General features: G+C 41.0%; 1 protein-coding gene across 4 annotated transcripts in view; it reads right to left on the bottom strand.

Moving 5' to 3' along the window:
* WNK1 (WNK lysine deficient protein kinase 1) overlaps positions 1-13964 on the bottom strand; it is a 108680-nt gene that overhangs the window by 21434 nt on the left and 73282 nt on the right. For 2 of the 4 annotated variants that reach the window (XM_072873032.1, XM_072873039.1), the window contains exons 9-19: positions 13493-13564; positions 12719-12868; positions 11182-11655; positions 9755-10036; positions 9004-9095; positions 8254-8416; positions 7575-7691; positions 5067-5240; positions 4206-4257; positions 3904-4044; positions 2125-3551 (exon numbers count right to left, since the gene is read on the bottom strand). In XM_072873032.1, the coding sequence (XP_072729133.1) occupies positions 2125-3551; positions 3904-4044; positions 4206-4257; positions 5067-5240; positions 7575-7691; positions 8254-8416; positions 9004-9095; positions 9755-10036; positions 11182-11655; positions 12719-12868; positions 13493-13564 (3144 nt within the window). The remainder of the gene's footprint in view (positions 1-2124; positions 3552-3903; positions 4045-4205; positions 4258-5066; positions 5241-7574; positions 7692-8253; positions 8417-9003; positions 9096-9754; positions 10037-11181; positions 11656-12718; positions 12869-13492; positions 13565-13964) is intronic. The other 2 variants (XM_072873047.1, XM_072873055.1) reach the window with 2 other exon arrangements.

Here is a 13964-nt window from a genome sequence, read left to right as displayed (position 1 = left end):
CCAAGGTTATGTGGAAGAGGTTAGAGAGACTGGAAAGGTTAGAAGGAGGCATCAAAGCCTTCCCACCAGGTCAGATAGCACATTCCAGTTAGTTATTTCCATTGTTAGGGAAGTAGGAAGTTCTAGGAATTAAGTGATCCATTACACAACTTGCAATTCTTATTCCTAGGTGTAATCTTGAGGCTTGATCGTGACTTTGAAGTTTGAGAAATACCAGATAGCCTTATGAGTTATAGCCTTGGTCAGCTGGCTTCCCTTGTACGACAGCAAGCGCTGCTGGGTATGTGCAATTGGCCCAAAGTGTACTCCGGTCCTCAACAAGCGGAACCAGTTCTAGCTTGCAGTCATATTACCACAGCTTAACTAATGGTTCAAATTGCAGTAATAACTGCCTGGGGGAGATACACTCTGTAACTATCTATCCTCCCAAAAATGTTTCAGCAGGAACCACACAAAGTTCATTACCTCAGCTTTTTTGTGCACTAAGAATATACACATGGACATTACCTGTTCTGAGGCATGTTAAATTGTTAAGCTGTGGTAAGTTAATAATTTAGTTTATAAATAGGAGGCAAAACATACTTTAAATGAATTCATAAGACAAGTCAAAACACATTCAACTGTCTAGGTTAACAGGCTGGCCATAAACAAAACAAAACACACACATACACAGTTTAGTAAACCCCAGAAAACTAAAGCAATAAGCTCCTTAAAGCTCAAAAAACAAACACAGAAAGTGAAACTAAAGTTAAGCTTTGAAAAAAACCAAACTAATTTATAAGTGAAAACTTCAGAGAGGAGGTAGTTTTCCCACAACTGACATCAAAACCCCCAAACATTTATTACATTTAAACCCAAGCCTTTGTAATTACAGGTTTGCAGTTCTCAGGTTTCTAACTGCTCCAACTGTTCCTGAACCAATACCAGTTTTTATTACTTTCTAATCTTTCTTGTCTAATTCTCAGCTTCATTTCTACATACATGAATGCCTCTGTCTCTAGATTTCCTTCCCAGCTTCCTTGGCACATATTCCCGCTCCTCCATGGCAGAAATTTTCTACTTTGTTTGAATACAAGGAGTACAAGGGAAAGACTACTAATGAATGGAGATGCTAGAAGCATTAGCTCAATTCGAATGGCCTGAAACTGGTTAATAGTAAGGCTGGCTAAAGACGACCAACACAAAAGTGTTTCTGAGTGGAAAAGAATGTCACAGAAACAAAAAGAAGTGAGTATTAAGATTTTTGGTTTGTTAAACACCTGAAAGTTTCTTCAACCTATTTCCATTTAACTTTGAAAAGGAAAGGGCTACCAATAGCTTAAAATATTGAAATGCACTTTCTCCCAACACAGGGAGCTATTTAAAAGAAAATCGGTAGTCTAATTCCACATATTGATACTTCTGGTTAGCGAGCAGGTAACAACATCCACAACATGTCTCAAGTTGTTCCTATACATCATGACTATCTCTTTATGAAAGAGTGTTTGATGAGCACCATTCAGTAAACAAAAAAGTTTGTCTTCACATATCCAGGTATCTTTTAAACTTCTCAAAATTCTGCTTTAACAAATCTAACATTTGGAAGGAAAAGAGTATCCAGGCACCACATAAGCAGCAGAGGACTTCTAAAAACCTTTCAGTCAGGTTCATCCTTGCCTTCAAGGAACAGGCTAATGATAAGAAGCAAAGCTAAGCTATCCTGACTACTTTGTGGAACATACAACCACCCCACTTCGTTCTAGTGATCATGTACAAGACAAAAAGCTATTTAAAGCAAGCCTTCCAAATTCTATTTGAAAAAATCAACAACAAAAAAAACCCACAAAAAAACCCAAACCACAGTTGCTTCACTCTTTGTAGTTTAGGTGTAGGAAAAATTAACAGCAACACTAGAGAGCTCTCTCAGAGGCACAATATAGAATTGGACTTTTTTTTTTTTCCAATATGGACAAAATGAAACACCTCTTGGGATACATAAAAACAACCAGAGCATAAAACTTTCAATGTCATATTAAATGAAGACACATCTGCCTGAATAAATATTTTGCTTTATAAAAGGGATTTTGCTCAAGGAGGCTGTTTCCTACAATACTTGAATATTCATACAAATGTTGCATTTCTTACCGGTACCCTGCTAAGAGGGGGCTTTGAAGGAGAGGTCCCTGGTTTCACTACTGCTGTTGCAATGCTGCTCGATGCCGAAATATAGCTGACTGGGGTGATCACTTGCCCAGGAGTGGCAACTGGTGTCAGCACTGGCAAGCCAGTTGGTCCAAGAGGCAAACTGCTCGGAGGTATACAAGTGCTAATGGATGTCAGGGGTTTAGTTGGTGCAACAACAGTGGTTGGTATCCCAGGAATAACTGTAGTTTCCATTACCAATGATGTCTCCAGAGATACTGATGGATGCACTGTTCCCACGTTACCATGTTCACTGAAGAGAGACCGTAGCTTTTCTTCCAGGGTCTTTATATCATCAATACCAGGAGCTTTAGACTGAGCATCAGCATCAGCCTCCAGACAGTGAATATGAGGCTGATTGGGTAACGGAGCTGGCTGAGGCTGGCTGTGTATCAAAGTTTGCTGTACTGCAGGCAAGGTAGTAACTGGTTGTGGTAAGACACCAGGTAAGGGAACCTGGGGCAACATGGGTGTTGCACCTGGAATCTGGGGTAGGACAGGTGTTGATGTAATTCCTGATGGGACAAGTAAGGGATGTATCACTGGCTGAGTGACTGAACCACATATGCTTGTTGCTACTGAGGATGATAAAGGTGCAGAGATTGGAAGAGATAAGCCAGCTGCATTGCAGAGCTGCAATTTATCCATAGACTGCCCACTCTCAGGTAGTGACTGTGGAGCACTTACAACTGTTGTTTCTGCCAGACTGGAGACAGAGCCACTGCTACTAAGCTGAGGAAGCTGCAAAGCCACATTCTGAGCCAGAGACAGAGCAACAGATGTCTGTGCTGCTGCCATACTAGTGACAATCTGAGGAGTAGACTGAGATGTCACAGCTGGTGCAGCAACACCAAGACCAGTGACACCAGGAACCTGGGTAGATGGCAGTGCCAAAGAAGACTGTGTGCTGATACTGGGGGCAATGTCTCCAGTTACTGGTTGAGCAGGCTGGGATGTGGTGGATAAGGAGAAAGAAGCAGGGGCGCTCACACTGGAAGCGACACCAGTCGATTGCTGTCCAGATTGTGAGGCTGGAGGTGGAGAAATAGAGCTTGGCGCACTTGCGCTTGGTGCAACTCCAACAGCTGCACTTTCTGAAGGCAAAGTAACAGATCCTGGAAGAGAAACACCTGTGCTGGAGGGAACAGATATTGAAGAAGCAGCCACAGATGCAGGAGGTGCGCCACTGCCCGCCATGGTAGAAAGTGCAGGTGGAAATGGTGGTATTGTTTGATTGAACACTGGAGGAGCTGTACTAGGTCCTTCTGTCATTTGAGCATGCCCCATCTCAGAGAAAGCTTGCTGCAAGCTCAGTGATGATGCCGAGTGGGAGAGATTCATTCCAGGACCATGTAGTGGAGGTGCAGCAACTGGAAGAACAGAAAAATGTCAATCCACCTGGAAAAGTTCATTACAGTATTGTTGTATATTGCTAGACTAAGATCACATTTACCTCTCAGCATAATAAAAAAACGTTACAAATCCAGCCTTACATTAAAATCCAGAATTAAGGTTTCAGAACTTTGCAGACAGCCCATCAACATTTTTTTCCCTGAGAATCCTGCATAGTATCACCAAATCATAATCACTTCTTACCAGGAGAGACAGTTCCTTACATCCCCAAGTACTTTAAGAGGCGTTTAGGAACAGTTTAGTTAACTAACTTCACAGTTTTGATGAACATGTCTTAGCCATCAGATTTTAAGAGTTTAGATAACTTACCCATATCTGGAGTTTCTTTTCCTCCAGGAACAGCAGATGTGAAAAAGCCCTGTTCTTTTAACCTACTCTCAGGGACAGGGCTGACAATAAACCGTCTTCCTGCAGAATGGACAACCTGGGTAAAGGAGCTAGGAGGAACCCCTAAACAGAAAGAAGTTACATATTTAGTGATACATGGTTCTAACTAAATACATAACCTGCAATATGGAATGTGCACTCCATCATACAAAATAAAAACTTGGCTGCACCCATCCGCTGAAACAGAAAAAGGTAACTGTTGGAAAAAATCACAAAAGACTTACCTATTCTTTGTGGCATGGAAGATGTAGGATCTGGCTGTTTGAACTCTAATTTCTGTAAAGTAAGATAAAATTTAAAGTTCTATTCTGAAACACAAACCCAGAAGATAGTTCTTAAAATGCTAGCTTACTGAAACGTGGGCATTTAAGGCAAGCAATACCTTGGACCCAAGCACCATTACTAAACTAGTGGAATTCTGCCCAGATAAATATCAGCTACAGCGCTTTTAGAGCTTCTCAGCTGAGTGACCATCAATATAACAAATTGATCTAAACACTCTTTTGTTAACAGGCAGTCCAACTGATTTTCTTAAACATTCCACAGATAACTGGATGTTTCAAACTACTTCGGGGTGGAAATAAGGCAGCGATTCAGGAAATGTCACCCCTTCTTATTCCCAGCAACCAGTTTCAAAACCTGTGTTTTCTAACTGAGCCATCCAATCTCTTAGTAGCTCACTGGGTAGAGGGCCTGAGTCCAGGCTCTCAGTGTTTAGTGAGCAGCACAGGGCTGGGGGTTTTAGTGTCCTGCCTCACAATAACCTCAAATCCGAGAAGCCTCAGCATTTAAGACTGTCCGTTTAGTGGACTGTTAGGAGATTCAGCAACTTCAGAAGTGTTAGAACACGACAAAAAGCAAGAGGTCTACATTATTTAGCTTTCTAAATGCACTTTAGGCTCTCACCCTGATATGAAGCTTTCTCTGTTTGTCTTTTCATTTAATTATTAAGCTTTTCTTAATAATTAAATTATTAAGGTATTTCTAATGAAAGGAAGTTTCAGTTTCTAGCTAGGTCTACTGACAAAACCATACCACCCAAAATGGAAAATACAAATAGCTAAGGCAATCTGTCCTTTACATACCTGCGACGCTGGAAAGAAGCCATCATCTTTTGTCTGCATACTGTCCAGACCCTGATCACCTTCTGGCTCCACACTTACATCCTCACTTAGCATTTCATCTGCTTTCTCAATAATCTCTCGTACCTGTTCTACGAATGAGTCTCTCTCAGTTGCTAAAATAAACTCATTCTGCACCTGTAAAGAGAACAAAGCAACAATAATTTTCCACAAATTATTTCAAAACTATATATTGAATAACCATAAGTTACTTTTGGTGTTACTCTTTGTCCTCCCTTCACTGTTCTTATGCACAAGATAAAGATGGTGACACCTTAGAGAAAAACAATTGTTTCTAAAATTATCTCCAGCACAGAAGTATTTGCCCTGGTTTACTCTCTGCTGTGGAACAACATTCAATCTCAATTCTTCATCAAACTATCACCTCAATCTTTCCTTAGCACAGTGAAATTTAAAATTAGCAGCCTTATCTTACTGCAGTTCCTCATATCCAATGTAATGTACATTAAGAGCCACATTCAAAAGAAAATATAATATTAAAAAAATTGAAAATTCTGTATTGCAAGATGAGTTCTATGCTTCTCTTTCCATGCCATATAGAACTTCTACTCTACACAGGTTGCACATCACTAAATCAAAGTCTGGCTGTAGTACATAAATGCAAGTATTAATTATGTTCCCTATACGGGGAGAGGAAGCTTGTTCAGCCTATCTAGTTTCAATACATAGTATTGCTTTATAAAAATACATTCTGCTGCTTATGTTGGAGGAAACAAGCTTCAAGAAGTATACTTGGCATTTAGAAACACCTTCTTAGTTCGGTCTGACCCATGAGAAAATTCTGTCTCCTCAAATAATGCACGGTAAAACTCTCAGAGACAGTCTATGAAACACAAGTAAAGCTGTCAGTCACAGTATCTCTGCTGGAAAAGAGAGAGGGAAAGTGCCTTAGAGGTAAAGCCTGAGACATTGTTTTTACATCAAGTTTCTGGGATGCTGGTTCAGAAAAAGGAAAGACAAGCATGATGTACTTCTATCAGCCTTTGCAATGCAGAATACTTACTAGTTAAAGAAACCTTCAGTGTTTTAAGTTGAGCAATGACAGACACCCATATGGGGTATGCCTAATAGTATCCTGATTAAAAGGAAACCAGGAAGTCTTACAATCAAGTTTTGTCAACATTCAACAAGAAAACCAATGAGCACAAAGTTCCAGATTCGGTTGTCTAAATTAGGTTACACACTTTCAACTACGTGACTGCATTTTGGATGCACAATTCCTTATTTTGCTTCGACTCATCTTCAAATATCTGCAGGTTTTGTAATTTAGAGGGGTTTTTGTTTTGTATTTTTGGGGGGTTTTGTTTGGGCTTGGGGTTTGTTTTTTTGTTTGGGGGGGGGGTGTTTGTGGTTTTTTTTTGTTTTGTGGTTTTTTTGTTTGTTTTTTAAATCAAGCACGCTCTTTTATTCCTCCATAGGATCACTTTAGGTATGAGGCAAAGACATCTATGTATTCTCTCCATATTTGTTGGCACTTAACTTCATGTTATTGACTTTTTTATTCCCACACTGCCAATACACATACATAGCCAAGAACCAATTCCTTCCTCTTTCTTGGAAAGCCATTAGTGGTGAAGAGATCATTTTTCCCGTGTCACTGATTTGGTTGCTTTTGACAGGTACAAATCCAGCACACACCACCTATTATTTTGCCCTAAGCTAAAAGATGCCTCTCTAAGCCAGAAGATGAATACTGCACAGGTGCCCAAGAAGCTGGCAAAAGATACTGCTTTTTGTCATCCCCCCTCGCTTCAGTAACACTAAAACAATCTCAGTTTAATTCAGATTGTACCAGCCCAGGAATAAGAGTTTAAATTTAAAAAAAATAATAAGAGGGGAGGTTCTATTCCAGGCTACACAGTACTCTCATTTAAACATATTTCTACAGGGCAAATTCTTTTCTATGCTTGACCATTATACATTGAATGAAGAGGTTTTTTTCCTTTGAGAAAGTCAAAACTAGCGACAGTCATTACAGACTTTCAGAAACCAGAAAGTGATTCCCATTCCTTACTTTAAGGGCAGAATCTTGCAGTTTCAGTTGAGAACAGCAGCAAAAAACCTCGAAGTGTAAGCTTTAAAGATCTAGCAATGTTTGCTCTTAGAAAAGCAAACAGAATTTAACCAACCTGGTGCTTTCTGAAAGTTGTTTGCAGTTTTTCAAAAAATTAGATTGCAAAAAACCAAAAGCAGATGTACTTGATAAAACTGCAATTCTAAGGTAAAAACTGATGCAAATTTTCATGTGAACTGAGCATGCAATATTAACTGTGAATTTGGTATATCACTCTGTACCCAGAGTCTCTAGTTGTGCTTGCATACCAATAAGGTGAGCACAGGCCATGCTACATGGAAGAGCAATTCTGAAACACAAGTGAGAAAATAAGACTGCTTATATTACTACTGTGATTAAGACTGGATTCAATTCTTCATCTCTAAAACATGTCTTACCATAATTGAAGCTATTTCCTCAGGGTTGTCACCATCCAAATCAAATTTGAAAGTAACCATTTTCCGATTGTGTGTCTCTAGTTGGCATTCCACTACCCGATCACCTTTATTTGAAACCTAAAGCAAAGAAAACAGTAATTCAAACCAAAAGCATGAGAATGTAAGACTTGTGCTTTAAAGCTCACGGACAAACCAATGGTACTGCTCTAATACAAACACATTCTCACTTTCTAGTCTCATAAATGGTGCCATGTACAGCATCATTTTTTCTGAGGATCTGACAATTACTCAAACCTCCAAGCTCACCTCATCCACACTTTTCTCTAAAACTCCCAATGTTCCCTTGTTTCTTTCTAGCTTATAGGTCAGGTCACTGGCCTAGCATTACTAGTAAGACTAAATCAAATATTCTAGAACAGTCTGTGGAATCACTTGTGGCTAAGCAAGCCAATTTTGCCGTACCTAATGCTCCAAAAAGCTCTTAATAGATGACGTTTTGGAATGCTGACTCCAGAAGCAGAAGAAATACACTGGATAGCTTGTGTGCTCAGAGATGGGGGGGTGGGGGGGGTGGAACAATGCCACACAAGACACACATTCCTCAAAAGAAAATAAACTTTTGAAGCTCAAAAAAGGCATAATCACTACCAAACTGTCCCTAAAATATAAAAATACTCACATTTAGAATTCTCAGTTTCGGCCTAGCAGTCTTCTCATGGCGAGAGCGACTGCGGACAGACCTCCGCATATGACGTTTAGTAGTCCTCCCTTCATGCCTTCCGCTAGAAGCTGGAACATTCTCATTGCCATCACTCAATCCTGAAGCAACATCAGAATGCGCACTAAAAAAAACAAAACAAAAAAAACCCAAACAACTTTATATTAGTATCCATGCACTCCGTAACTGCAACAATACAGTTTACCCTACCAGATGGTATTCTCTTCTGGATAGCAGTAGATGCCTATTAATCATGGAAAAGAAGAGAAGAGTCCTGTCAACACTTAGGGTTGCTTGAATAGCAATTCTAATAGTAATTATTTAGCTACATATCTCTTGCAAACCAAGTTGTACAAATATATCTTCTGAATATGTTTTCAAGCTATTTGGAGTTTGAATTCTGTTTAAGTGCCGAAAAGACAGAAAAACATCCCTTACGATCCATTTGACATAACAAATAAAAAAGGATTAGAAGTTAAATCACTACACACAATCCTATTTACGCCCTCCATACCCTGCTGTAAATCAAAACTTACTCCAACTCTCATAAGCCTATTTTTCCTCTAGGAAGTTTATTTCCTCACATCCTCAAGAACACCCTCAGTGAAAAAAATATTCCTGGTGCAAAAAGATACCTAAAGATCACCCAAGGAAGAATAATCTAACACATGAAATTGAAGTTCAGTTTTGTGAAAAGGAAACAATACTTACCTATCCATAGAGGAAGCCAAAGGGGTAGACTGAGCAGGCTGTGTTGCTGGAAGAGCCTCTGAAGGAGCAGTCTGTGAGACTCCCTGAGCACCCTATGGATAGAAACCTACATCAACAACCCTCCAAAGAATACCGTTCCTTTTCAAGTAACACAGTAGTCTTCAATGTTTCCTCCCAAATCAGCTATAAAATTTTTAGAACTTCAAACAGCTGGCATCTGGACAGCTCTAATTTACAAAAGATTCTAGAGCAAACTGCAGTGAAGCGAATCATCATCTGGGGAGGGGTGGGGAGAGGAAAGCAGCCATCCTTTCTACTGCTACGTGTCACTACAGTTTGCCATGCAGCCACAGTCTTACTAACAGAATGTGCAAAAGGCAAGCCAATGCAGAACACAAAGACAATTCAAATTCTCCCTAGCAAGAACAACGCTGCAGGGAATAAGCGTAACAACTCAAAGGCTATCGGCTGCCATTTGTCTTTGATATGGCAAAAATGTTCTACAGTACTAGCAAGAAGTGAAGTGTTAACAGGTTTTTGCCTGCAGGATGCACACTCACTTCCCAACAGAACAGCCAGTGACAACAAGGTCCCCACATTGGCAAGACATTCTGCTGTAAGAAAAAGGTCATTTGAAATATTAATTTCCAACTGAACACAAGCATGGAAGGGATTAGCTCCCCACACACATACACTGTTGCATAATTCAAATGCCCTAAATGTATTGTTACATTATATTCAACATATTTACCTCCAAAACTGCCTGCTGTGAGGAGGCAGATGGGGCCTGTTGTGCTAAACTCACTGTAGGCTGGGGCACTTGAACCTGTCCTCCTAGGCTGCCCATGGGAACCAAAACGTTCTGCTCCACATACGGCTGCACAACAGGAGCAAGATAGCCTGGCTGAGCCATTGCATCTGTGGGTAAGGGAGGGGACAGTACGGCAGAAGGAATGCTAACAGAGGCCACAGCAGAGGAAGGTGCAACATTTGAATCGCCTGGGTATTGAGGCGGCAGCCGAGGTGGGAAGCCCTGTAATAGACATGAGGAGTCAAGTTAGTGAATGTCAAAGCTAATTAGGAAACAAATAAAAAAAAAGCGTATCCGTTTCAGGGACATGTTCCAACCTTCCATACTTGTTCAAGCACTCCCAAAGTCTATCTTCCCAGAGAAGCAAACTGTTCATGTAGCCAAAGCTCAGCCTGTGAGTCACCATGCTTGAACAAGAAAATTCCCACTCAAATTTGCAAGTCTTAGGCAAAACAATCTTCATCTCCCAACTCTTACAGCTGCCTATTTAGCTTAATATTTTAAGGCCTTAGACTTGAAATTAGTTTGAAGAATTTTCAGGCTGAACAACTACTGCTCAGAAGATGTTATGCAACTGCTGCTGATTCTTGAGACTAACAGCAAAAACACTCTAGTGTTCTTCCTGTCTTCTCATCATGAGCTGACCCAGGAACCAAGGAACATCCCTACACACTGTTTCTATTCTACAGCACTCCTTATAATCCCAGTGCAGATATTTCTACATGTATACAATTTTTGTTCTAGAAGAACAATCATATGCCGAGTCACTATTTTTGTCGCTACTCAGATTGCCATTTTTACAGTGATCGCACAAAGTAGCTGAAGCAGTCTGTGCCCAACAGTCTAGCATTTCATGACTAGCATCAGGTACTTACATCACGTTCAAGATCCATGCCGTCTCACTTATTTCTAGAAAGTCCATGTCCCCCCTTCCCCACCTCCCTTCCCCTTCCCAAACTTGGAATGAAATACTGACATCACTGAATATGCTGCCATTGATTTTCTTTCCAATACACATCCCCCATTTTTAAAATCACAATTTTTTGCCCTTTTTTTTCCAGGTTGACAAATCTCTTGGATATATAGCTGTTCTCTTTCACACATTGGTTGACAAAAGTCCTGCACTATGATTCTGTCATTTTAGAAAAATTCCATTGCCCAATATGAAAAACTGAAAACACCAGGGCATCCAAGGACTTTTTTTTCTCCCTCCTTAAAACGGTCCTTTATCACACAACAGAATTCATCTTCATGGCTTAATGGCTCTCTTATGAGAAGTGAGTTGGCCAGGGCACACAGTTCCGATCTGGTACCTTAGAGGAACAGGTAAAAATGTGGAGAAGAGCTCTGCTGGCTTGCAACAATACCTGGTAAAGAGCATCTCCAGCAGGAAGTGAAGCCTCAGCAGCTTGTCCAATGCTGACTGGCAATCCCACGGACTGGACAGCCGGCTGCAGGAGCTGCGGGAGAACCTGGCTGGGCAACTGAGCCACAGGCTGCATCAATGTGGGAAGCTGGCTAGGGACAACGGTTGGTCCTACAGGGACAGTGGTTGCCGCAGCAGACGTTGCCAGTGTGAGCAATGGCTGATTCATGCCAGCTGCCATTGAAATGGGCAGTGACTGGAAACCTGGCTGAGCCACTGACACATGAGGAGCTGCTACAGGCAACTGAGACACTGAGAACTGGGGAACCATGGAAGCTGACAAGGGCTGTCCCATGGGTAGAAAATGAGAGCCAATGGGGACTGATGGGGCAACTGAAGGCTGAGGGAGGGAAGGTGCTGCAACAGGTAATTGAGGCTCGCCTTGGATGATCGACACTGGTTGGGAAACAGGAAGCTGGGGAGGTAAAGAAAATAGAGATAGATTTTTTTTTTTTTTTTAAAGCAGGGCTGCAGAAAGCAGAATTTTTATGCATTAGTCAAAGAAAGAATTATTCAAGTTACAGCACTCTGTTAAAGTGGGTGGGGAGCACAGCTGGCAGAGCGGCTGGGAAGTTGGCTGGAGTTCCAAAAGGTCCTCACTTCACAACACTTCCCCTGAAGAACTCAACAGGCTCTTGAAACAGACACCCACAGAGGGTGAAAGAGCAACATTCGAATACCCTGAAGCACTGACTTGTGCATAAACAGAATCTAATTCCCCTCAACTCTGTCCCCAGAGCCAAGCCTGCCTTCTTACAGGAAAGAAGTGCAAATCTTCCAACAAATCTGTCAGCCTTGGGTATGGGGACTAAAGCAATGGAGAATGAAAAGCCACTGTGCCAGCATTCAGAGAATGGCAGGGGATATGTCAATTAAAGCCAGCGAACGATGCAACTGGAAAGGCAGTTTAGATGAACAAGCAACAAAACAACAATTTTAAAAACAAAAATCAAGGCTCACATGTTCAAGACAGAGATATGAGCCAAAATGAAGTAATACTCAGTAACAGAAGCTTCTTGACCAGGGAGTAAAGGAGAAGAGCTGAATAAGAAAGATGACAGAGTAGAGAAGGCAGTCCTTATGGTTCACTACCTAAATAAGTGAACATGTTTTACACACATAATGGTGCAGAAGATAGACATTGATGGGAAGCAGCGAAATGACAAGTTCCTGAAAATCCATTCATAATATACCATTCATCAATATGCCTCATGATATTTTTGACAACTTAAAAATCTTTGTGCATGGAAGTGCTATCCCTCCCTCAACTTACTCATGACTGCCATGTGTGAAAGAAAGGGTTTCCAACACATTTTCTAACAAAATTGACAGTTGTGGCACACTAAGAATACTATTATCTGGATGAATGTTTTGGACCATTCAAAAAGAGGACAAAAGTGAAAGTAGCAGCATGTTGAATTTGCCAGCTGTGAAGAAGAAAAAAAAAATCTTCCACTAGAAAGAAGAATTTTGTTTACCTGTGTCCCAGCTGCTGCCTGAGGCATTGGCATAATCTGTGAAGTTTGAGTTTGAGAGACAGTTTGTGTGGGAGTGGCGCCAGCAGAAACTGATGGCTGCTGCAGCTGGTACTGTCCAGGCTGTTGGGAAGAGGCTGGCTGCTGTGCATTCTGTAGTAGGGAGAAGAGGCAGAAGCTATTTTTTCCCCCCACGGAAGTTTTTAAAGCATATCCTATTTAAATTCTACTTTTTACTCCCTCATAAGTGATACCAGTGGTTCTTCTGAGTTCATTAAGCTTTAGCAATTACTTATTAGCATTACTAATACAACTCCATTACCAGCACCAAATCTTTCAACAGAATTATTTCACCTGTGAAAACAAGAATGAAGATTCTATAAAGGAAAAGGCAGTTAAGAGAAGAGGATGTTGCAGAAGATAGTATTTCCAGTTAGAAGAAATCATGAGAATGAAGTCTGCCTGCCTAGACAGTCTAACTTTCAAATCCTGACATGCCTCCCCTTGAATGGGACCTCCACTGCAAGCTCAGGTGGAAGTTGGGGAAGACAGACACATGAAAACAAGCATTAACACGATTCTAAAAATAAATTTCAGAAAGTCGATGAAGTTAATTGCATAGCATGTTAGAATGGCTGAGAACCAGAGTATTCCTTTGCTTTTGTCCAAAACTATGGGTTGAAGTTGGGGACAGAGGTAGTCAGTTGCTCTTTAGGAGTCATCAAAATCCTATACTAAAAGTATTTTAGTCCTGGGTTTAGGGACAGTTGATCTTACCTGCTGAGTGTGTTGGGCAGGCTGGGATGGCACCGATGCACTGCTTGAGGCTGACTGGCCTTGCACCTGCGTCTGGAGGAGGGGAAAGGAAAAAAAAAGACAGAGAATCAGCTTAAAAACCCCTATGGTTTCTGCAGCAGGCAGTTAAAATAATTTCTGCCTGGAATGATCTGACTGGAACAGGTTTCTAGCTGTCCTTTTGGACAACCAGTCCTTATGGCCAAATCCCACTATGACCAGAACAAAGCAGAGCAATCTAGAAAAAGTACTGAACTCCATTTTAAGTCTTCCAAAACAACCAATACAGAAAGTCTTTGCAACCCACACACCCCTCAACATGAGACAGATCAGCCTACCAGCTGCTTCTTCCACGGATGATGCTTTAAGAGCAGGATGCCTTGGTATGATAACTGGAAATACAGGCATTAAGTTTTACCTTTACATGTGTTCTAAACACAGTTAGGTGGGGAGA

The sequence above is a fragment of the Ciconia boyciana genome, chromosome 1, assembly GCF_034638445.1.
Source record: "Ciconia boyciana chromosome 1, ASM3463844v1, whole genome shotgun sequence".
In the NCBI taxonomy this organism is placed as follows: Eukaryota; Metazoa; Chordata; class Aves; order Ciconiiformes; family Ciconiidae; genus Ciconia; species Ciconia boyciana.
This window is presented reverse-complemented; position numbering and strand designations above follow the sequence as displayed.